At 43.5% G+C, this 26,424-nt stretch overlaps 1 protein-coding gene across 1 annotated transcript in view; it reads right to left on the reverse strand.

Moving 5' to 3' along the window:
* Positions 1-25,155, reverse strand: part of LOC115132335 (IQ motif and SEC7 domain-containing protein 1-like) — a 62,384-nt gene extending 37,229 nt beyond the window's left edge. Inside the window, 1 exon segment of the mRNA XM_065020800.1 lies at positions 23,225-25,155. Within this exon segment, the coding sequence (XP_064876872.1) occupies positions 23,225-23,706 (482 nt within the window). The 5' untranslated portion in view covers positions 23,707-25,155.
* Positions 25,156-26,424: the final 1,269 nt, after the last annotated feature.

A 26,424-nucleotide genomic window follows, 5' to 3' on the forward strand; every position in this document is an offset into this window, starting at 1 on the left:
GAGTTCAGTATAGTTCAGTACATTATAGTAGAGTGCAGTAGCGTACAGCACAGTAAAGTAGAGTATAGTTCTGTACAGTAGGGTGCATTTACTGAACTATACTCTACTTTTCTTTACTGTACTCTACTGTGCTGTCCAAACTTGTGAACCCAACTGTGTTTTCCCATTGGAGCTAAGTAAACTGCATAAATTCCACTACCAATTTTTAAGAAAATCAGTTACTGAGTTGGTAACCGAATTTCGAGTTTTAATCACAATTAATCAACAAAATTGATATCAGTAAAAACCCTATAACTCATTTATAGTTATACCGTTACTTGTTACTTCTGTGAACTTTCATTATCTCCCTCCTCATGAGGGAGAGATTTTTTTTTTTAAATACACTACATGCTCAAAAGTATACTACCGTTCAGAAGTTTGGGGTCACTTAGAAATGTTCTTGTTTTGAAAGAAAAGCACATTTTTTGTCCATTAAAATAACATCAAATTAATCAGAAATACAGTGTAGACATTGTTAATGTTGTAAATGACTATTGTAGCTGGAGACGGCTGACTTTTAATGGAATATCTACATAGGCGTACAGAGGCCCATTATCAGCAACCATCAGTCCTGTGTTCCAATGGCACGTTGTGTTATCTAATCCATGTTTATCATTTTAAAAGACTAATTGATCATTAGAAAACCCTTTTGCAATTATGTTAGCACAGCTGAAGACTGTCTGATTAAAGAAGCAATAAAACTGGCCTATAGACTAGTTGAGTATCTGGAGCAACAGCATCAGCTCCAGATACTCATCCATTTCTATGCAGATGATACAGTCTTATACTCAGCTGGCCCCTCCCCAGATTTTGTGTTAAATGCTCTACAACAATGCTTTTTTAGTGTTCAACAAGCTTTCTCTACCCTTAACCTTGTTCTGAACACCTCCAAAACAAAGGTCATGTGGTTTGGTAAGAAGAATGCCCCTCTCCCCACAGGTGTGATTACTACCTCTGAGGGTTTAGAGATTGAGGTAGTCACCTCATACAAGTACTTGGGAGTATAGCTAGACGGTGCACTGTCCTTCTCTCAGCACATATCAAAGCTGCAGGCTAAAGTTAAATCTAGACTTGGTTTCCTCTATTGTAATCACTCCTCTTTCAGCCCAGCTGCCAAACTAAATCTGATTCAGATGACCATCTGCTAGATTATGGAGACGTAATTTATAGATCGGCAGGTAATTGTGCTCTCGAGCGGCTAGATGTTCTTTACCATTCAGCCATCAGGTTTGCCACCAATGCTCCTTATAGGACACATCACTGCAATCTACACTCCTCTGTAAACTGGTCATCTCTGTATACCCGTCGCAAGACCCACTGGTTGATGATTATTTATAAAACCCTCGTAGGCCTCACTCCCCCCTATCTGAGAAATCTACTGCAGCCGTCATCCTCCACATACAAAACCCGTTCTGCCAGTCACATTCTGTTAAAGGTCCCGAAAGCACACACATCCCTGGTTCACTCCTCTTTACAGTTCGCTGCAGCTAGCGACTGGAACGATCTGTAACAAACACTCAAACGGGACAGTTTTATCTCAATCTCTTCATTCAAAGACTCAATCATGGACAGTCTTACTGACAGTTGTGGCTGCTTTGTGTGATGTATTGTTGTCTCTACCTTCTTGCCCTTTGTGCTGTTGTTGTCTGTGCCCAATAATGTTTGTACCATGTCTTGTGCTGCTACCATGTTGTGTTGCTACCATGTTGTTGTTATGTTGTGTTGCTACCATGCTGTGTTCCAATGTGTTGCTGCCTTGCTATGTTGTTGTCTTAGGTCTCTCTTTATGTAGTGTTGTGTTGTCTTTCTTGTTGTGACGTGTGCTTTGTCCTATAGTTATTTTGTTTTTATTTTTAATTTTTAATCCCAGGCCCCAGTCCTCATAGGAGGCCTTTTGCCTTCTGGTAGGCCGTCATTGTAAATAAGAGTTTGTTCTTAAGTTCTTAAGTGACTTGCCTAGTTAAATAAAGGTCAAATAAAAATAAAATAAAACTGGATCTCGTGCTCTAGATACTCAACTAGTCTAAAGAAGACCAGATTTATTGTTTCTTTAATCAGGACAACAGTTTTCAGCTGTGCTAACATAATTGCAAAAGGGTTTCCTAATGATCAATTAGCCTTTTAAAATGATATACTTGGATTAGCTAACACAATGTGCCATTGGAACACAAAAGTGATGATTGCTAGATCGAATCCCCGAGCTGATAAGGTAAAAATCTGTCGTTCTGCTCCTGAACAAGGCAGTTAACCCACTGTTCCTAGGCCGTAATTGTAAATAAGATTTTGTTCTTAACTGACCTGCCTAGCTAAATAAAATTTAAAAATAAAAAATACTGAAGATCTCAGTGATTTTCAACGTGGCACAGTCATAGGATGCCAACTTTCCAACAAGTCAGTGCATCAAATGTCTGCACTGTCAACTGTAAGTGCTGTTAGTGGAAAGGTCTAGGAGCAACAACGACGCTACAGCATACAATTACATTATAGACGATTCTGTGTTTCGAACTTTATGGCAGCAGTTTGGGGAAGGCCCTTTCCTGTTTCAGCATGACAATGCCCCTGTGCACAAAGTGAGGTCCATACAGAAATGGTTTGTCAAGATTGGTGTGGAAGAACTTGACTGGCTGCACAAAGCCATGACCTCAACTCAATCGAACACCTTTGGGATGAATTGGAATGCCGACTGCGAGCCAGGCCTAATCACCCAACATCTGTGCCAGACCTCACTAATGGTTTCGTGCCTGATTGGAAGCAAGGCCCCGCAGCAATGTTCCAGGAAAGCCTTCCCAAAAGAGTGGAGGCTGTTATAGCAGGAAAGGAGGGACCATCTCCATATTGGAATGAGATGTTCACTCATGTAGTGTATCTTAAAGATATGTGGGTTTTTGGTAATGGAATTTCAAGGCACAAGGCAATGTTTCTTAAACTTACATAAGGCAGAACATTTTCTCCGAACTAAGTGTTGATATTAGTTGGCAGGTGTCTCTTACTTCAACATTATTGTGTTTTGATGTATTTCTAATGCCTTTTCAGACTTTTTCTGGTAGATGTTTTCTCAGACCCCTTTTCCATCTGTTTCACCAGAAATCAAAGCCTTTGCTTATTCCAAATTATTAGGATTGAAAATGGTTGAAAAATGTATATATGCCTTAATTCAAATATATAGACTCTTAGCTTTCATTTCACCCCCAATTTGACATGCTCCTATAAACTTCTCATGTTGGTGCTCATTGGTCCTTTTACATGGAAATGACCGCCACATTCTAGGGGTCAAGAGAGCATCTTTTACAGTAGTTAACCTACTCATGCATCAACAAAAGAATGTGTCATAGGTCATCATTTTAATGTCCTGCATGTGCTTATTACCACTGTGTATCTCTAATTGACTATGTCACCGCTCCGACACAACTCTTTTTCTGTACACAACCACTCATTTAAAGGAGCAATTGAATAATCAAATGGGTGGGTTGACGCCATCATCAACCCACCCAATGAACGTGGGAGGTGAGGCAGGCTGGGGGAGGCAGGCGGAGAGAAGGTGGAGGAGGACGGAAGCACAACATTGGAACTGCCTTAGGGAACGCTTTACAGTTTCCACAGCAACCATGTTTCTACAACATATTATAAACCTAAGCCAAGGACAGTGTACACCAACTTTAAAATTAATTGATATCAATATTCAATTATGTGTTATCACACCTTTTCCAAGTTCCCAATAGGCTTACAGCACAACCTTATATGTGACTACTAGAGCTACAACAGAATAATACACAGTGAAGAATAACTACAAATATAATTTTATCCCCAAAAAGATCAAAGGAAAGTGGTTTTGTGACTGTAGGGTAAAATGTAGACAACACCACCACTAAGTGCTTCCATGTAGAGGATGTAGTGGGAGGAGCTTCACTACTTGTTGAAGAGGATGCTGCTGCCTTCAGGGCATCTTTACTAGAGAGGGTCCAGAGAGATCTTATTATCTTATACAGTATACTGCTCTTTATTGGCACGGGTCAAGCAGGTTGAGCTAAAGCATATTCACAAATCTGCCCAAGGAAAAGTTATTTCAGCAGTGTCTTTGTGTAAGAGTCCCTACTTAAAGATACACATGTCAGAATGCACTGCAACAGCGGAGAAGGGGAACAGCATGTGCATTAGTGGTGTGCGAGTCAGCTGTTTGTTCACCCGCATCCGGCCACAATTGCTAATAACCAATCAACAACCGTCTGACTAGACTTTATGTGATAAAGTGAGAATCTAAGGCCCGCACCTGACCCGATCCCGCTAATATAGGAAATGCGCTGTAGGTTACAGTCAGAGACGGCGGAACCATTTTTTGATAGGGAGTGCAGATTTTCTTTTGTCTGATTTCGATATGTTTCTGCTTATAATTGCCAACATTTTGGTAGGCTACTTGTTAGTCAACTTGTCTATAATTTTTATTTTTATTTTTTACCTTTATTTAACTAGGCAAGTCAGTTAAGAACAAATTCTTATTTTCAATGACGGCCTAGGAACAGTGGGTTAACTGCCTGTTCAGGGGCAGAACGACAGATTTGTACCTTGTCAGCTCGGGGGTTTGAACTTGCAACCTTCCGGTTGCAAATCCAAAGCTCTAACCACTAGGCTACCCTGCCGCCCCAGGGTTAAATACATGTACCTTCTCTGTCATTATATGTTGCCCTAGAACACTAAATAAACCCCTGATCAACAGAATAATTTCATAAATCGATCGATTGAAGGCTTCAATCTAGTTGACATCCGTAAACTTCTCTGTCATCTCTGCTTCTTTGGCAGAGCAAAGACGTTTAGGGACCAGGGAGAAAATGAAATAACAAAAAGAGAAACGGGACCGATTTTAGGTGCAACATTTCTAAATGACATCAGTTTGACCGGCTGTAAGGAAATAGAGAGCTGTGAAAACAACCCAACGTGTTTCTGATAAGATTTCAGTTCGGCTTGGATGCATATTTAGGTTAATATCAGCTTTTATGATGCTGATAAAGATAGCACCTTTACAGACAGTATCTAACTGCGCATTCGCATTCTCTCAAGATGCTGAAATAAATAAATCACATTTCTATACTCCTGTTCCCAAGTAAAAATGTTTCCTACATTTGGTGTGTCATTTTATTACAAGAAATGCTTAATTCTGCAGGAGTTAATATTAAGGCTATATAAGAGGTTATAGACCTACAGTCAGTGTCCAGATTTCAGTTTTCATTTAACCCATCTGAACAGTATAGGCTACAGTTCCCTTCATGTGTCATAGGCCTATTTGAAGTCACGGTCTTGTGACTGTTGAATTTGTACAGCGCCTCACAATCATCACACATTACTGCCATCATCCTCTTTCACCACTTCACCAAATCTTTCCCAAACATTCCAAGGTAACATATGGAATTGTTTTAAGACGGTCATACCAAAGATCATTTAGCTATTTGATTTTGAATTTCAAGACCCCTTAAGTTATCAAAAAAATATATTAAAAAATGATTTGATGAAACATTGATTTTGGCATTACTGCTATTAGCCAAACACATTAACGAACAGATTCACTACATGGAACAACCGATAACCATTAAAAAAATCGAAATGAAGTTTGCTCTGAAGATCAGGACACTATTTAAAAACCTTTGACATGTATTTATCCCCTTATTGTAGGTACTAAACTATTTCCATATATACTTACATTTTTTTTTTTAACAGGCAACGTACCAGGAACCTTTAGATTCGTTTTTTGAGAAATGTGGGGGTCATAGAGCAAAATGGAGAGTCTCATCTTTCAAAGGAGTGGTCAGAATCATTTGTAGGCCAAACCGATTTCCGGGATGTCTCACGGTCTGACAAACACCACTCTGCCACCTTTCACCACAGATGCGGAAGGGCGATATTGGCGGATTGGAATGCAGCCCATGCGAAACAATGGATTCCTCGAGCTTAACATACAGATTTTTATATTATGTTAATTTGATTTCACCTTTTTTAAGGTGTTGTTTTGTCTATATCCAACCCACACACCATTCATCTACCCAGTATTTAATGACCCTAATCCTGGCCGCACCGCGGATATCTGTGGGGACTGCGGGTAATGAGTCAACTGAGTCAAACCGCACATTAGTAATGTGCATGTACTTCACTGTTATAGAGACTTGAGTGGCTTCTGTCAGAGAATCAAATCAATTACAGTACCAGTCAAAAGTTTGGACACACCTACTCATTCAAGTGTTTTCTTTTGTTTTTACTATTTTCTACATGGTAGAATAATAGTGATGACATCAAAACTATGAAATAACACATATGGAATTATGTAGTAACCACTGTGTCTTTGTGAGATGTAAAGTAGGTGAACAGATGATCTCTGCATGTCTAGTTCCCACCGTAAAGCATGGAGGAGGAGGTGTGTATCATTTGTTTTTCAACAGGACAATGACCCAACACACCTCCAGGCTGTGTAAGGGTTATTTGACAAAGAAGGAGAGTGATGGAGTGCTGCATCAGATGACCTGGCCTCCACAATCACCCGACCTCAATCCAATTGAGATGGTTTGGGATGAGTTGGACTGCAGGGTGAAGGGAAAGCAGCCAACAAGTGCTCAGCATATGTGGGAACTCCTTCAAGACTGTTGGAAAAGCATTCCAGGTGAAGCTTTAAATATGGACTTGGTATTTTACCAAATAGGGCTGTCTTCTGTATACTACCCCTACCTTGTCACAACACAATTGGCTCAAATGCGACAAATGAACTTTTAACAAGGCACACCTGTTAATTGAAATGTATTCCAGGTGACTACCTCGTGAAGCTGGTTGAGAGAATGACAAGAGTTTGCAAAGCTGTCATCAAGTAAAAGTGTGGCTACTTTGAAGAATCTCAAATATAAAATATGTTTTGATTTGTTTAACACTTTTTTGGGTACTACATGATTCCATGTGTGATATTTCATAGTTCTGATCTCTTCACTATTATTCTACAATGTAGAAAATAGTACAAATAAAGAAAAACCCTTGAATGAGTAGGTGTGTCCAAACATTTGACTAGTACTGTATGTAATCACAGACGACTTTCATCGACATCTATCATTTCTTCAGACTAAAAAAGGAGAAAGGGTAAACCAAATGGTGATGGAGGAGAAAAGAGGAAGTGAGTGATGGAGGAAGAGGATACAAAAGTCATTTCTGCAGCTCCTCTGAGTCATATCTGCAGCAGAGGGAAACAGAAACAGTGAGGGGGAGAAAGAGAGAGAGAGACAGAGAGAGAGAGAGAGAGAGAGAGAAAGAAAGAAAGAGAGAGAGAGAGAGAGCAAGTATGTGAGTGATTCAACAGAATTATCTTCCTCTGCAACAAAAGCCATTACCATCCCCTGCATTTCAAAACAGAATAAATGTCAGCCTACAAAGCAGAGGAAATATCCACATGTAGTGCCCTCAAGAGAGGCAGAGAGAGGCAGAGAGAGAGAGGCAGAGAGAGAGAGAGAGAGAGGCAGAGAGAGAGGCAGAGAGAGAGAGAGCGAGAGAGAGAGAGCGAGAGAGAGAGAGAGAGAGAGAGAGAGAGAGAGAGAGGTAACTCAACTTCTTTCTATTCTTCAGCACATCAGCAATACTCAGCAACTCTAACCGGCCGTCCTAAACACCTTAAGTTTCCTACGTTCCTTCTCTACGGGGAAATGTTATGAGCAAGCCATTTTGCAAGCCAAGATCAACGTTATAGTACTTGCTACCTGGTGGAATATTTCAGCATGGGGAGAACTGTCATATCATCCCATTAAAAAGATTCCATGATGGCCATAAGATGCCTGGGATGCCTACTGTCTAATATTTGACATCCCAGGAGATCACACACACACACACACACACACACACACACACACACACACACACACACACACACACACACACACACACACACACACACACACACACACACACACACACACACACACACACACACACACACACACACAGCAGTAATCACCGCCCCTTGGCCAGGAGTAATTGAACTCAGGTCACACTAATTAATCTCTCACACTCCCTCTGTGTGAGTCTCCATCTCTGTTTCACACGTAGCCAGACACTTCCAAACATTTGCACAAGCATGCAGAAATACACACATGACAGAATACACCCAAACAGCACTCTATTCACTTGTGCACCACTTTGACCACAACCAATAGGACCATTAGGCACACAGCCACTGACATGGCTCCAGTCTGACTCCTGACTCTGCTGACCCCTGTATCTCTGTCAGATTCAGTAACCTGAGGACCTGTGACTCACATTGTTCATCTTCCCATTAAGGTGCCAGAGGGAGTGGAATATGGGACGAAATATGGGAGAGCTGTTTAGGCTTCTCCGCATAGCCGCTGGAAGAGGAGATGGGCTAGTTTGTGCTGTTGTTGCTGTGGTTCAGAAGCAGAAGTGACACGGTTATCATACTCTAAGTCAGGCCATTCTACTGTACATCACAGCCCTATAACTCAGAGCAGGAGGACAGGACAGTCACATGGGCAATGTTGAGTTTTTTGGAAGAACCTTCACTAAGAGGCCATAAATACCTTATCTCTAAACCTAGTTCCTCTGCCCTGCCCTCTCCCTGGCTCCTCCATTTCTCTAGCTCGCTACCTCTATCTCGCTTGTTCTCTCTCTCTTTCTTTCTCTCTCCCTCCATTGATCTCCCTCTACCTCCCTGATAACAGATGGTGAACCAGTGTGTGTGTTCCACGGTTTCTCTTTTAGAACGAAGCATGCTGAGTTGGGGTCGCTCTCTCTCTCTTCCCCACCCTCTCTACTCTATCTCCCTCCCTTCCACTCTATATCCCTCCTCCCTCTGTCTCTCTTTCACGCTTTGATCTGAACCATATCTAGATGGCAGAGGGTGACCTGAATATGGAAGAAGTAAATATTGTGATTATTAGTGTGTTGTTGTTGACAGATGACAGGCCTCACCAGTAGCCTAAGAACGAGCTGACAGGTGAGAGTTTGGTAAGGTTTTGAGGACAAGGTCAGGGCAGAGATCTACATATAGGCAAACCTAAAATAAATCACAATTCTTTACTACTGTAAATGTGGCACTTGAATTGAAGAACAGTAGCTATTAGATAAACACCTAAACCAAGTAGCTAATGTGTCACAACCAACACTACCATTAACAGGAGAATCAGCAAACTGTCCTACATTCACATAACACCCACATAAATAACTAATATGTGTTTCTATCTAATGACTAAGTCATCCCACGGGATGGAGGCAGGGGGACACAGAGGAAGGAACGGAAGAATAGACTGAGACTATGGGAGACGTTCCTGATCAATAGGGAATTTAGTCTAGTCAAGAGTCTGAATCAATTTGATGAGGGACTGAGAACAAATGAAGATCAAGTCATGACACAATGAAGGAATTATGTCGTAGTCCACCAAAATGAGAAATTAGATGATGATTTTTCTGATGTTATTATAGCTTCATAACACATGCTGTATGATGCAACTAGCTTTTTGGTCATATGTTAGAATACAACAGTATTTTCACAGGGATCTGCCTCTAGTCAAACAGCTTAGATAATAGACGTAGTACCAGAACATATTAGACCAAACATTCAAATCTGTGTGTGGAAGTAAAACTGAGATGAGTTCCAGACTTTCACTTTAGCTTGACCTGGCCAGTAAAGGGCTGATCTACTTCACTCAAAAACTAACCTAACCTTCACTCAGAGAAAAATACAGAAAAGTTATGGTGTATTGTGGTTGTGATGCCGAGCATCATGGGAGTTGTACATTGAGATACGCACGTTCAGGCTAATTCCCGTCTCATCATTATTGAATTGTTATATAGGCGGGCTTATGAAACCATGAGACATAAAAGATTGGCGAAGAGTAAGTCTGAACCTACTTTAAATATTCTGTCTGGAAGAAGTTGTTTTTTAATGTTTAAAACTGTTATCTTCCTTGGCTAATTGCACATGCTAATTGATAGCAGTGGCAAGTGGGGCCAAATACATTTAATTTAATTGACTATGCAGCCTGCTACAGCCAGACAGGCCAGGGATATTGTGAAAATACTGAAAGGACACTTTTCACCAAAACCACTAGTTAAATCAGGAAGAGGGAGAATCAGTGACAACGTTTGCTGCTGCATTAAATAAACTATCAGAGTACTTTAAGTTTAATGATGTACTGAATGCTACGGAGTGAAGCTACACAAAATATACAACTGACTGAAAGTAATCTGATCTTGGCAATAGGCTTAGGCGGTATCCAGATTTTCATATCGTCATACTGTCCTTCTCTCATTCCGGGATGTATGGTATTACCAGGATAGCACATAAGGGGGTGCTAAAAACACAAGAATTCTAACAAAATTAGCACAAACTTTTATTTATTTATTTTTATTTCACCTTTATTTAACCAGGTAGGCTAGTTGAGAACAGGTTCTCATTTGCAACTGCGACCTGGCCAAGATAAAGCATAGCAGTGTGAACAGACAACACAGAGTTACACATGGAGTAAACAATTAACAAGTCAATAACACAGTAGAAAAAAAGGGGGAGTCTATATACAATGTGTGCAAAAGGCATGAGGAGGTAGGCGAATAATTACAATATTGCAGATTAACACTGGAGTGATAAATGATCAGATGATCATGTACAGGTAGAGATATTGGTGTGCAAAAGAGCAGAAAAGTAAATAAAAACTGTGGGGATGAGGTAGGTGAAAATGGGTGGGCTATTTACCAATAGATTATGTACAGCTGCAGCGATCGGTTAGCTGCTCAGATAGCTGATGTTTGAAGTTGGTGAGGGAGATAAAAGTCTCCAACTTCAGCGATTTTTGCAATTCGTTCCAGTCACAGGCAGCAGAGTACTGGAACGAAAGGCGGCCGAATGAGGTGTTGGCTTTAGGGATGATCAATGAGATACACCTGCTGGAGCGCGTGCTACGGATGGGTGTTGCCATCGTGACCAGTGAGCTGAGATAAGGTGGAGCTTTGCCTAGCATGGCCTTGTAGATGACCTGGAGCCAGTGGGTCTGGCGACGAATATGTAGCGAGGGCCAGCCGACTAGAGCATACAAGTCGCAGTGGTGGGTAGTATAAGGTGCTTTAGTGACAAAACGGATGGCACTGTGATAAACTGCATCCAGTTTGCTGAGAAGAGTGTTGGAAGCAATTTTGTAGATGACATCGCCGAAGTCGAGGATCGGTAGGATAGTCAGTTTTACTAGGGTAAGCTTGGCAGCGTGAGTGAAGGAGGCTTTGTTGCGGAATAGAAAGCCGACTCTTGATTTGATTTTCGATTGGAGATGTTTGATATGGGTCTGGAAGGAGAGTTTGCAGTCTAGCCAGACACCTAGGTACTTATAGGTGTCCACATATTCAAGGTCGGAGCCATCCAGTGTGGTGATGCTAGTCGGGCATGCGGGTGCAGGCAGCGATCGGTTGAAAAGCATGCATTTGGTTTTACTAGCGTTTAAGAGCAGTTGGAGGCCACGGAAGGAGTGTTGTATGACATTGAAGCTCGATTGGAGGTTAGATAGCACAGTGTCCAATGACGGGCCGAAAGTGTATAGAATGGTGTCGTCTGCGTAGAGGTGAATCAGGGAATCGCCCGCAGCAAGAGCAACATCATTGATATACACAGAGAAAAGAGTCGGCCCGAGAATTGAACCCTGTGGCACCCCCATAGAGACTGCCAGAGGACCGGACAACATGCCCTCCGATTTGACACACTGAACTCTGTCTGCAAAGTAATTGGTGAACCAGGCAAGGCAGTCATCCGAAAAACCGAGGCTACTGAGTCTGCCGATAAGAATATGGTGATTGACAGAGTCGAAAGCCTTGGCAAGGTCGATGAAGACGGCTGCACAGTACTGTCTTTTATCGATGGCGGTTATGATGTCGTTTAGTACCTTGAGTGTGGCTGAGGTGCACCCGTGACCGGCTCGGAAACCAGATTGCATAGCGGAGAAGGTACGGTGGGATTCGAGATGGTCAGTGACCTGTTTGTTGACTTGGCTTTCGAAGACCTTAGATAGGCAGGGCAGAATGGATATAGGTCTGTAACAGTTTGGGTCCAGGGTGTCTCCCCCTTTGAAGAGGGGGATGACTGCGGCAGCTTTCCAATCCTTGGGGATCTCAGACGATATGAAAGAGAGGTTGAACAGGCTGGTAATAGGGGTTGCGACAATGGCGGCGGATAGTTTCAGAAATAGAGGGTCCAGATTGTCAAGCCCAGCTGATTTATATGGGTCCAAGTTTTGCAGCTCTTTCAGAACATCTGGTATCTGGATTTGGGTAAAGGAGAACCTGGAGAGGCTTGGGCGAGGAGCTGCGGGGGGGGGCCGGAGCTGTTGGCCGAGGTAGGAGTAGCCAGGCGGAAGGCATGGCCAGCCGTTGAGAAATGCTTGTTGAAGTTTTCGATAATCATGGATTTGTCGGTGGTGACTGTGTTCCCTAGCCTCAGTGCAGTGGGCAGCTGGGAGGAGGTGCTCTTGTTCTCCATGGACTTCACAGTGTCCCAGAACTTTTTGGAGTTGGAGCTACAGGATGCAAACTTCTGCCTGAAGAAGCTGGCCTTAGCTTTCCTGACTGACTGCGTGTATTGGTTCCTGACTTCCCTGAACAGTTGCATATCGCGGGGACTGTTCGATGCTATTGCAGTCCGCCACAGGATGTTTTTGTGCTGGTCGAGGGCAGTCAGGTCTGGAGTGAAACAAGGGCTGTATCTGTTCTTAGTTCTGCATTTTTTGAACGGAGCATGCTTATCTAAAATGGTGAGGAAGTTACTCTTAAAGAATGACCAGGCATCCTCAACTGACGGGATGAGGTCAATGTCCTTCCAGGATACCCGGGCCAGGTCGATTAGAAAGGCCTGCTCACAGAAGTGTTTTAGGGAGCGTTTGACAGTGATGAGGGGTGGTCGTTTGACTGCGGCACCGTACCGGATACAGGCAATGAGGCAGTGGTCGCTGAGATCCTGGTTGAAGACAGCGGAGGTGTATTTGGAGGGCCAGTTGGTCAGGATGACGTCTATGAGGGTGCCCTTGCTTACAGAGTTAGGGTTGTACCTGGTGGGTTCCTTGATGATTTGTGTGAGATTGAGGGCATCTAGCTTAGATTGTTGGACTGCCGGGGTGTTAAGCATATCCCAGTTTAGGTCACCTAACAGAACAAACTCTGAAGCTAGATGGGGGGCAATCAATTCACAAATGGTGTCCAGGGCACAGCTGGGAGCTGAGGGGGGTCGGTAGCAGGCGGCAACAGTGAGAGACTAATTTCTGGAGAGAGTAATTTTCAGAATTAGTAGTTCGAACTGTTTGGGTATGGACCTGGAAAGTATGACATTACTTTGCAGGCTATCTCTGCAGTAGACTGCGACTCCTCCCCCTTTGGCAGTTCTATCTTGACGGAAGATGTTATAGTTGGGTATGGAAATCTCTGAACATTCTACAGAATTTGGACTCAACCTTACAGAGATTGATGGACTATGGACTGTGAGTTCGTAAGGACAAATGGGCATTCTTCATCGGTTGAATACCTTGGACACGTCCTCGATGCTACATGCCTTCAAGGTCAAGACTCTCTTGGATGCCCCAGTGCCACAGAACGTCAGCCAACTGCGTTCTTTCCTGGGGTTACTGAATTACTATGGACGCTTTATGCTGAGGTTAGCAACAAAGCTGAAGCTGCTGAATCAGTTGCTTTGTCAGGACAAAACATGGAAATGGACAGGACAATGCAAGGAAGCGTTTCTGAAAACCAAGGAAACACTCCTGATATCTGAGGCACTGACGCACTTGGACCTGTCATTGCCCACCCAACTAGTTTGTGATGCTAGTTGCTATGGTGTGTGTTACGTCCGTCGTTAGTGGTAGAATGACCGGACCAAGGTGCAGCGTGGTAAGCGTACATTTTATTTATTAAATGTTCCACCAAAAAAACAATAAACAATACAACGAACGTAAAGCTTCGGAGTGCAACACATGCAACAAACAAAGAAAAGATGCCACAACCTAAATGTGGGAAAAAGGACTGCCTAAGTATGATCCCCAATCAGAGACAACAATAGACAGCTGCCTCTGATTGGGAACAACACTCGTCCAAAAACAAAGAAACAGGAAACATAGAATGCCCACCCAAATCACACCCTGACCTAACCAAATAGAAAAATAAAAAGGCTCTCTAAGGTCAGGGCGTGACAGTACCCCCCCCCCCCTCATCGCCGGAGGCTTCGGACCGAGGACCGCCACTGGAGGCTCCGGACTGCGGACCGCCGCTGGAGGCTCCGGACTGCGGACCGTCGCTGGAGACTCCGGTCTGCGGACCGTCGCTGGAGGCTCCGGACTGGGGACCGTCGCTGCAGGCACCGGACTGTGGACCGTCGCTGGAGGCTCCGGACTGGGGGCTGTCGCTGCAGGCTCCGGACTGGGGGCTGTCGTTGGAGGCTTCTTTCCCTGAATCATCACTGCAGGCTTCGTGCCATGGATCATCACTGGACTGAGGAGACGTACTGGAAGCCTGGTGCGTGGAGCTGCCACAGGGCTTACCAGGCTGGGCAAACATACTGGAGGCCTGGTACGTGGAACCGGAACAGGTCTCACCGGACTGGGGAGACGCACTGGAAGCTTGGTGCGTGGAGCAGGCACCGGATACACTGGGCCATGGAGGCGCACTGGAGGTCTCGAGCGTTGAGCTGGCACAACCCGTCCTGGCCTGATGCCCACTTCCGCCCGGCAAATGTGGGGCGCTGGCACAGTACGCACCGGCCTGTGAATGCTCACTGGAGACCCAGTGCGCATCACCGCATAACACGGTGCCTGACCGATCACATGCTCCCCACGGTAAGCACGGGGAGTTGGCTCAGGTCTAAACCCTTGGTCCATGTCCGTCGTTAGTGGTGGAATGACCGGACCAAGGTGCAGCGTGGTAGGCGTACATTTCATTATTAAACGTTCCACCAAAAGTGGAGTGCAACACATGCAACAAACAGTGTGGGAGCAGTAGTGTCCTATATCATGCTGTCATGACGTTGGCCTGGGGTTGGTTTATGACAGTTATAAATACCTCTTCCCCCCTTTTTCCTCTCTCTACCCTACTAATGTTACATTTGCAAAACCCTTGGTTAACAACTATATTCTGGTAATCTGACCAATTGAACATATGCAGTGGTACTTAATGAATATGATGTCAGTTCGGTTGTCATCTGTGACATTCTCATCAATGATAAGATGACATAAACTCTACAGTGTAAAGTCTACACATCAGAGTTGTCGGATTCACATGGAATTGTTGTTCAATTTAAATGTTTGAATATGAAATGATTCGTGATGGGATGAAATGTGATTTTAGTTTCTAAAATGTGAGAATTGGGTTTTCATGAGTGAATTAGGCCCGACTCAGTGGCCTGCCCACGTGAAGATACATAGATTGCAAACTATGAAACACACCCCTTTTCTCCCTCCACTATATAAGCCCTTGACGAAAATGTAACCTCCTGTTCCAAGGATGTGAGGATGACGGTCCGATGTCAGAATGGTTCAGATAATAACTACAGAACGAAGCCAACATCAGCGTGAGCTTTGGATGCAAATGGTATGAACTTTGAACCCTTATTCACTACAGAAGTGATACCTCCTAGCCATTGAGTTAGCAACAGCAGCTGCAAACGAGGGTTAGGAAGGAACAGACAGAGTATCCCGTCTATCACACAACGACGTTACTACAACGTATCCAATTGACCACCAGAGACAAAGGACAAAGGACTCGGTTTGGCAACACGGCCTTCCATCTACCACCAACCTAGCGAAGCGCAGCTCAGAGTAAATATTTATCGCGTTTTCCTTTCCCAAATGGGCGGTAATTTAGAATGCATAAAATACTGTATTTACGATATCACAGCTTCTTCCTTTGATCCTCAGTCTTCCCGCTCTTTCTCTCAAACCCAGTCCTTTTCTTTTGTGTAACCAGCTGTCATATCTGTTCCGCCCGCTAGGGATGTTTTCCTTTATGACGTAATTTGTAATCAAGGTATAATTAATTATTTGTATATGTAAATCTGTGTGATTATTTTGGTATTTAGTAAATAAATAATTTAACTCAATTTTGTATTGCAGAAGTTTGCATCCTGTAGCTCCAACTCCAAAAAGTTCTGGGACACTGTGAAGTCCATGGAGAACAAGAGCACCTCCTCCCAGCTGCCCACTGCACTGAGGCTAGGTAACACGGTCACCACCGATAAATCCATGATTATCGAAAACTTCAATAAGCATTTCTCAACGGCTGGCCATGCCTTCCGCCTGGCTACTCCAACCTCAGCCAACAGCTCCGCCCCCCCCCCCGCAGCTCCTCGCCCAAGCCTCTCCAGGTTCTCCTTTACCCAAATCCAGATAGCAGATGTTCTGAAAGAGCTGCAAAACCTGGACCCGTACAAATCAGCTGGGCTTGACAATCTGGACCCTCTATTTCTGAAACTATCCGCCGCCATTGTCGCAACCCCTATTACCAGCCTGTTCAACCTCTCTTTCATATCGTCTGAGATCCCCAAGGATTGAAAGCTGCCGCAGTCATCCCCCTCTTCAAAGGGGAGACACCCTGGACCCAAACTGTTACAGACCTATATCCATCCTGCCCTGCCTATCTAAGGTCTTGAAAGCCAAGTCAACAAACAGGTCACTGACCATCTCGAATCCCACCGTACCTTCTCCGCTGTGCAATCTGGTTTCCGAGCCGGTCACGGGTGCACCTCAGCCACACTCAAGGTACTAAACGATATCATAACCGCCATCGATAAAAGACAGTACTGTGCAGCCGTCTTCATCGACCTTGCCAAGGCTTTCGACTCTGTCAATCACCATATTCTTATCGGCAGACTCAGTAGCCTCGGTTTTCGGATGACTACCTTGCCTGGTTCACCAATTACTTTGCAGACAGAGTTCAGTGTGTCAAATCGGAGGGCATGCTGTCCGGTCCTCTGGCAGTCTCTATGGGGTGCCACAGGGTTCAATTCTCGGGCCGACTCTTTTCTCTGTATATATCAATGATGTTGCTCTTGCTGCGGGCGATTCCCTGATCCACCTCTACGCAGACGACACCATTCTATATACTTTCGGCCCGTCATTGGACACTGTGCTATCTAACCTCCAAACGAGCTTCAATGCCATACAACACTCCTTCCGTGGCCTCCAACTGCTCTTAAACGCTAGTAAAACCAAATGCATGCTTTTCAACCGATCGCTGCCTGCACCCGCATGCCCGACCTAGCATCACCACCCTGGATGGTTCCGACCTTGAATATGTGGACATCTATAAGTACCTAGGTGTCTGGCTAGACTGCAAACTCTCCTTCCAGACTCATATCAAACATCTCCAATCGAAAATCAAATCAAGAGTCGGCTTTCTATTCCGCAACAAAGCCTCCTTCACTCACGCCGCCAAGCTTACCCTAGTAAAACTGACTATCCTACCGATCCTCGACTTCGGCGATGTCATCTACAAAATGGCTTCCAACACTCTACTCAGCAAACTGGATGCAGTCTATCACAGTGCCATCCGTTTTGTCACTAAAGCACCTTATACCACTCACAACTGCGACTTGTATGCTCTAGTCGGCTGGCCCTCGCTACATATTCGTCGCCAGACCCACTGGCTCCAGGTCATCTACAAGTCCATGCTAGGTAAAGCTCCGCCTTATCTCAGTTCACTGGTCACGATGGCAACACCCATCCGTAGCACGCGCTCCAGCAGGTGTATCTCACTGATCATCCCTAAAGCCAACACCTCATTTGGCCGCCTTTCGTTCCAGTACTCTGCTGCCTGTGACTGGAACGAACTGCAAAAATCGCTGAAGTTGGAGACTTTTATCTCCCTCACCAACTTCAAACATCAGCTATCGCTGCAGCTGTACATAGTCTATTGGTAAATAGCCCACCCATTTTCACCTACCTCATCCCCATACTGTTTTTATTTATTTACTTTTCTGCTCTTTTGCACACCAATATCTCTACCTGTACATGACCATCTGATCATTTATCACTCCAGTGTTAATCTGCAAAATTGTAATTATTCGCCTACCTCCTCATGCCTTTTGCACACATTGTATATAGACTCCACCCCCTTTTTTTCTACTGTGTTATTGACTTGTTAATTGTTTACTCCATGTGTAACTCTGTGTTGTCTGTTCACACTGCTATGCTTTATCTTGGCCAGGTCGCAGTTGCAAATGAGAACTTGTTCTCAACTAGCCTACCTGGTTAAATAAAGGTGAAATAAAATAAAATAAATAAAAATTGGTGATTCAACTTGTTAGCCAGGGTTCGTGCAGATAACCAAGAATTTTCAACTTTCAGATGAGACTGAATTAAGGTGACGATTAATAATGACTGCTATTGATGTAAAATATTACTAGGTCTTTAAGAGTTTATTTGGAAGATAATAGCTCTATAAATATTATTTTGTGGTGCCCCGACTCTCTAGTTAATTACATTTACATGATTAGCTCAATCAGGTGATATTAATTACGGATAAATTATTTTATAAAATAGCATGTCATATCACTTAATCCGGCATAGCCAAAGACACGACAATGCCTTCAGGTAAAGAGTAGCCGATCGCTTTCGCATCAAGGACATTGAACAAAGCAGAAAGTAACTACACACACATATAACGAGAAGCCCTAGGCATCATATTTTGAGTGAGTATTTTTCACTAGTATCTGTATGGGAGGAAGTTCACCCTTCTTACACCTCATCATTCGCTGACGAGCACATTTGGACCGCATATACGACATCAAGTACCACAAGTCAGAACTGCACTGCAATGCAGGTGGACTCCAGGTTACCACTACCTGTGGGTCAAGCCAGAGTCATGCCTGGTGGACATCTTCTACTTCAGACAAGTGGAAAACGCACCAGTTCCTTCAACACAAGTGCAGAAAAAACACCAGAAACAACCTGATGTTATCTGAAGTGATGGACATTATCATCAAAGATAGAGCCGCTGGGTTGTCTGGTTGTCTGCAATGGGGGAGGAGAGTAATCATTCTGCCTTAGCTGAGGACACCAGTGTTGCAACAGCTACACTCAGAGCATTGTGGAATGGTTTGCATTAAGGAAATCACACGAAGCTACTTCTGGTGGCCTGGGTTGGATGGAAGCATTGAGGAGAGACATGTTCCTCAAATCAGAAGGTTCTCAACGTACCGCAACTTGCACCTCTTCGTCTGTGGGATTGGCCTGGAGCAGGCATGGCAACACATACACGTCGACTTCGCAGGTCCATTTGAAGACAGAATCTTTCTTGTGGTCGTGGATGCTCATAGCAAGTGGCCAGAGATTGCCATCATGAGGTCTACTACTGCTGAGAAGACAATCGAGAATCTTGGAGAAGTCAGTTCAGCTTGTTACTCCATCTTGTAGGCGACAACTGACCAATACTTACACAGCTTCCTTCTATCCTATAGGAACAAGCTTCATGCAACCACCAAAGCATTGCTTGCATCGCTACTCATGAAGAGAGAGATATGCACAAGCTTTGACCTACTCAAACCTCTGAACGCAAAGGAGTGCGATGTCAACAGGAAGGTTAAATCAAATGTTGTGTACTGAGAGCAAAGAACAGAGTTTTCAATCCTGGAGAAACTGTCTTAGCTAGGATCTACCTCAAAGGACCAAAGTAGGTTCCTGCTGCAGTCATTGCTCAGACTGGTCTTGTGTCCTACATTGTCTAGACTGCTGAGGATGTCATCTGGAAAAGGCACATACAGTGCCTTGCGAAAGTATTCGGCCCCCTTGAACTTTGCGACCTTTTGCCACATTTCAGGCATCAAACATAAAGATATAAAACTGTATTTTTTTGTGAAGAATCAACAACAAGTGGGACACAATCATGAAGTGATTAAACATCCCAAGGAGCACTGTGCAAGCGATAATATTGAAATGGAAGGAGTATCAGACCACTGCAAATCTACCAAGACCTGGCCGTCCCTCTAAACTTTCAGCTCATACAAGGAGAAGACTGATCAGAGATGCAGCCAAGAGGCCCATGATCACTCTGGATGAACTGCAGAGATCTACAGCTGAGGTGGGAGACTCTGTCCATAGGACAACAATCAGTTGTATATTGCACAAATCTGGCCTTTATGGAAGAGTGGCAAGAAGAAAGCCATTTCTTAAAGATATCCATAAAAAGTGTCGTTTAAAGTTTGCCACAAGCCACCTGGGAGACACACCCAACATGTGGAAGAAGGTGCTCTGGTCAGATGAAACCAAAATTGAACTTTTTGGCAACAATGCAAAACGTTATGTTTGGCGTAAAAGCAACACAGCTCATCACCCTGAACACACCATCCCCACTGTCAAACATGGTGGTGGCAGCATCATGGTTTGGGCCTGCTTTTCTTCAGCAGGGACAGGGAAGATGGTTAAAATTGATGGGAAGATGGATGGAGCCAAATACAGGACCATTCTGGAAGAAAACCTGATGGAGTCTGCAAAAGACCTGAGACTGGGACGGAGATTTGTCTTCCAACAAGACAATGATCCAAAACATAAAGCAAAATCTACAATGGAATGGTTCAAAAATAAACATATCCAGGTGTTAGAATGGCCAAGTCAAAGTCCAGACCTGAATCCAATCGAGAATCTGTGGAAAGAACTGAAAACTGCTGTTCACAAATGCTCTCCATCCAACCTCACTGAGCTCGAGCTGTTTCGCAAGGAGGAATGGGAAAAAATGTCAGTCTCTCGATGTGCAAAACTGATAGAGACTGAGAGACATACCCCAAGCGACTTACAGCTGTAATCGCAGCAAAAGATATTAACTTAAGGGGGTTGAATAATATTGCACTCCCCATTTTTCAGTTTTTGATTTGTTAAAAAAGTTTGAAATATCCAATAAATGTCGTTCCACTTCATGATTGTGTCCCACTTGTTGTTGATTCTTCACAAAAAAATACAGTTTTATATCTTTATGTTTGAAGCCTGAAATGTGGCAAAAGGTCGCAAAGTTCAAGGGGGCCGAATACTTTCACAAGGCACTGTAGATCAGTTACTGGTGCGTAAAGCAACACAGATAGAATCACCAGTCGTGAGTGGCCCAGAACTGTTACTGGGTGACACTCTGACCCAGCAGGCATCACCTAAGGGCTCACAGTCACATTCTCAGGACACTGACTCAGGCACACCCATACAAGTGTGTGATGAGACTGTAACACAGGCTACAGTCTAAAGACAGTAACCAGGTTTCCATCCAACCATTTCATGCGAGTAAAGTACATGTTGAATAAAAAATGTCATGAAACATTCCATCAGGCCTTTCCAAATGTCGACAAAACAAAATACGCTAGACAAGGAGGATATTTTGTGTTGGTAAAATGTATTTTGTGAGAAATGTCAGTGGAAATGCTTTTATGCGCAAATATTGATATAATAACCATCATATTGAAATAAACTTGGAGTCACACCTCACGCGATAACATGTTGTGTGATCCTCCCACTATGCCTAGTTGGCTACAGATTAAATAAATTATGTTGATCTTCAGAGGGTGGTGAAAGTGCAAGGTGATGAGCTCAATTGATGCTCCTTTCCAATAAATATTGAGGTTCTTATTCTGGTGACATGATCATCGATGATTGGCTGCCATTTGACAAATAAAAATAATCTTGCTCTTTTGTCCATTATAATCGTATCATGTAGGCTGGCCTATCCACACTGTATCTGCGAGTTGTTGGCTAGAGCACACGTGCCAATACCAGAGTGGGAACACTCGCTACATAACATAACATTTTTTGTAAGAAAACCAGAGAGTGTATTTTTTATTCGGTACATGGAAATTTAACCACAAAAAAAACATTTTTATGTGCACTGCATCATCACGTACAGCTTTTTTGAGTCAATTTGATGGAAACATCACTGGTGGGAAATTTCGTTTTTACGTGGGTTTTAGAATATTTGTGTGAAAATCTGTCACCAATTGGATGGAAATCTAGCTACTGTTATTGAGAGTCAGGTTGACCGCCATTACCCTACGAGTGATAGGTGGGCACCAAGACGCTTGGACTTGTTCATAATTGTTTTTAAATAGGTGGGGACGAGATGTGGTGTATGAAACCACGCAGAGCATCATGGGAGTTGTACATTGAGAAGTGTTTGTTCAGATAAATGGTTGAGCTAATTCCTGTCTCCCTTCTCATCATTATTTTATTGTTATAAAGATGTAGTTATGAAACCCACAAGACATAACAAAAGTGTATTTCTGAGCAGACGTGGGCGTCCAGCTATATTTTTCTGACAGGCAAAAAGCAGAACATAATCATGTCATAGGGTTTCTCACACACACACACACACACACACACACACACACACACACACACACACACACACACACACACACACACACACACACACACACACACACACACACACACACACACACTGCACACTGTCTTCCTCTGCACAATACTGTACATATCTCACTCCTACACACAATGCATCAAAATCCCTCCTTCACACGACCCCACTAACAAAATCAGCACACTCATACAATGGAACACCCACAGAAAGAGGAACACATGAACAGCCCACACAGTGCAGTGCCTATACATTTCACTCACTGAACTAAAATTCAGACTGTATTACAGTAATGGCCAGTCTGTGTAAATGAAATCCTATCCACATAAATACACTCAGGATCCTTAAAACAAAGCCCCAAGCAGATTCATCAATATCTAATAATCCCAGTGTGTCACACACTCACCCATTCAGTATAGTAGCTACCTATCTGTGTTGCGGTCTTTACACAGTGAGCACATCACTTCCCCTCAAACTCGTGTGATCAGGAGGAAAAATATCCCTCTGGTTTTACTCAATGGTGCTGTCACTCACTGAGATACACAGAGGAGTTATATAACTGTGCGATCACAGTTAAATGAACAGCATGTCAACTCGTTGAATTCAAGCAAAATGAATTAAGATCAGCAACAGGGGACATTTTGGGCATAAATCATTTGGGCATGTTGGGAACTACCATCAACAAACAGTGACAACTAGTGACAATGTTTTACTTCAGTCAGGGAATAGGGTCATAACACCATAGCCATCAAGCAAGTGAAGCAACCCATGCTTCCATGGGCCATGGAAAGAAACTGTGGAGAAAACATGGGAATTATACGAGAGAGAACCAGAGACACATTGTAGCATAACTCACTTTCTGCGGATGGTGGAGCTGTTGGTATCCGAGCTGTCTGTGTGTTCCAGTCTCTCCCGCTGCTCCCTCTCGGCTGGGTTCGAGCCACAGGACATGCCCCGGGTCAGCCTAGTGTGGCCACGTCTCTCCCGGCTCGGCCCTGCAGGGGGCACCACCACCGCAGGGGGTGGGGCGGTGACCGGGCTGGTGGTGCTGCCATTACCTCCACTACTGCTGCCAGGGTGGATGGGCAGGGAGGGGGGCTTCTCTGATCTGTGGTTGGTGTTGCTATGGTTCTGTTCGGGGAGCTTCGGGGCTCGTGGAGGAGTGGGTCTTTCCAGCCTCAGGTCCTGGTTCTCCTGGCTGACTCGGTCCAGCTGGCCTTCCAGCTCCTCGATGCGCCGCCGCTGTGTCTCCAGCAGCTTGGCCTGGCTCTCGATTATGTTGTTGAGCTCTAGGAGGTACTCCACGGCACGGTTGGGGCTCTCGGGGCTGGTCTCCATGGTGGGAGGCCTTGCTCCAGGGAGGCTCCAGGGTACCACCACCTCCGCCGCTACGACCCTGGAGCTCCAGATCCCACCCCCCCACCAGCCCTGATGAGTGGGGGGGGAGAGGGGAGGACGGACAGGGGGGCTGGAGGAAGATGAACTTGGAGATTGTTTTTGTCCCTTTCTACTTTACGCAAAAAGCCTTTCAGAGATTCAGAGAGGTCAAGGGACACAACAGAGTGTGTCGACAGTTTCTCTAATTATTACATATCAAATATCACAATGCAAGATGGGGTTGGCTGCAATTGTTCTAGGTCCATAAGAGATGGCTAAACCAAGATAACGGTGCAAAGTTGAAAAACAAGTAAGTGGTACAACTGACTGGGGTTAGCTGAATACTTAGTGTCTTTAAATTCAGCATCTTGAAGGATGGTGGAGGGTTGAAATCCAGGGCTTTGGGCGTCAGGTGTCATTATTCCAAATTATCAACCAAAATCAAACCATAAAAGAGAGATGGATCAAGGTAGAGAAACAAAAGACAGAGAGGTATAGTTGAAATCTGAAACAATAAATGCACCATAGCCATCTTGACAATTCAATATTATTCTCTCTTATAGAGAGGCAAACATACTGTGTAATAAAAGATCAGTCAAATAAAGAGAATACACACCAGTGGCACTTGTCATAAACCCGTGTTCTCCTTGTTAACTTCAGTCGAGATGTGTTATGATCTCAACAGCCAAGTGTTGTGGTGCAATTACATTGATTATTTCCTAAAGTATTAATGATCACTAAACGTTGTCTGTCTCTCCTGCTAAAAAGGGAAAGGGGAAAGGGGTCGGGCAAAATGGCTTGTAATGGTCTCCCACTAATAAGCAGTTTTTGTCAAAGATGATATAATAGAGAAAATTCCATGTTCCCTCCCATATAGACTATCCCCGCAGTCTCTACCTCATCCTCTTCACCCCATGACTAGATGTGTCTTTGGGGAAAAAAAATGAAGACGTTGGACGACTGATTCATTTCATAGTTGAGGTCCAAGTCCTCACCCCTGCCCTGTACAGACCACATCCAACAGCTTGAGATTGCCTTTTAGGCTACAGCTTTGCCCGTGTTCCTTGTAATATCACCGCACTGCGATCAACGTCACGCATCCATAACGGATAATTGCCTACTCGATCGAGTCCTCTACAAATCTTTCGACAGTCCAGTTTCTTTCAGAAAATTGTTAGCTGAAAAATAATATAAACGTAAAATAGTTCACACGTCTCCAATATACATACTTTATCGGTATAAGGAGTTTCCACTTGCCTGTGTCGCGACGGTTCAGGGAAACCAATAAAATAATCCTCTGCTAATTTCTGAAATCCCCTATGATAAAAATAAAGTGCATTTAGCAAACGATTTTCAACTACAGAGGCGGTAACTTCGCACTAGTGGTGGCACAGATAAACGAAGATATGTACTCCTTGCAAATCTGTGACCTGTCCTGAGCGCGCGTGGTGCTCAGGAGCGTTCCCGTGGCGACGCGCAAGGTATGCTGCACAATCGTTATAGACATGTAGCCTAGACTCTAGGCAATTTAAAATGTACATTTTTCCAAAACGTTTTGATTGATTGTCTGTAATGATAGATTTAACGAACATTTTATGTTGTCTTTTTCTCTTTACCAACCGTTAAACTCTTTTTTAAATTGGTTTTAATATTATAGCCTATAGTTTAGGCTACTGGTTTGCTGTAACTCCACTTCTCAAGCATTTCCCAAAATCTCCGCGGTGAAGGGACGTTCCTCAAGCCGATTCATGGTCTAATGGTCTAAAGTAACTAAACCATTAGACTAGAGTCGACCATTGTATATTACGGGCCTAAATATTGGAAGTGCACAAAAATACGTATAGTATGATTCGTATACTGTATATATGGCTCTAGGGCCAGGCTGGACTCAACTGAAGAAAACTAGCGCGCGCAGCGCGTACTGCGCTATTAGCAAGTTTAATTGCAGGACGCAATGCTGATGAGACGGGTCTAGTCTTCACCAAACTAGGCCTACAGTAATATGTCACTATTGGTAATATTGCCTACTCTCATGGCTATCTCTGTGCATTTTCTTCAGAATAATGAAACTTGAATACTTCAATGAAGCGTCAGACTATGGCAGAAAATAGCCCTCTGAAGGACCTCTGTTCCATTATATTTTTAGTAATACAGGATTTCCTTAACTGTCATTTTGTTTTAAGATCCCAGTGCCAGGTTTATAAAGGTCTTTGTGTAAATGTGCATGTCCTAAAAACTGTGTGTGTGTGTGTGCATGTGCATGTGTGTGTGTGTGTGTGTGTGTGTGTGTAAGAGACAGAGAAAGAAGGGACACAGAGAGAAAAAATATATGCATATATTATACATTTAATACATTTATATTATATAAATATAAATACTTTAAAATATATATATAAATATATATTAAATATATATAAATACATATATACATACATACATGCATACATACATACATATATATATATATATATATATATATATATATATATATATATATATATATATATAAAGATATATGTATAAAGAGAGAGAGAGAGAGAGATTGCGAGAGTGAGTAAGAGAGTGAGAGATGCCTGTGTGTATGTGTTACAGGTGAGGCAATTTTACACACTGTACACTAACAGTAAAAAGCCTGATATTAGATCAGTGAGGAGAGTACATGGAGAAAAGTGAAATCCC

Source organism: Oncorhynchus nerka, linkage group LG7 (assembly GCF_034236695.1).
Source record: "Oncorhynchus nerka isolate Pitt River linkage group LG7, Oner_Uvic_2.0, whole genome shotgun sequence".
Classification (NCBI taxonomy): Eukaryota; Metazoa; Chordata; class Actinopteri; order Salmoniformes; family Salmonidae; genus Oncorhynchus; species Oncorhynchus nerka.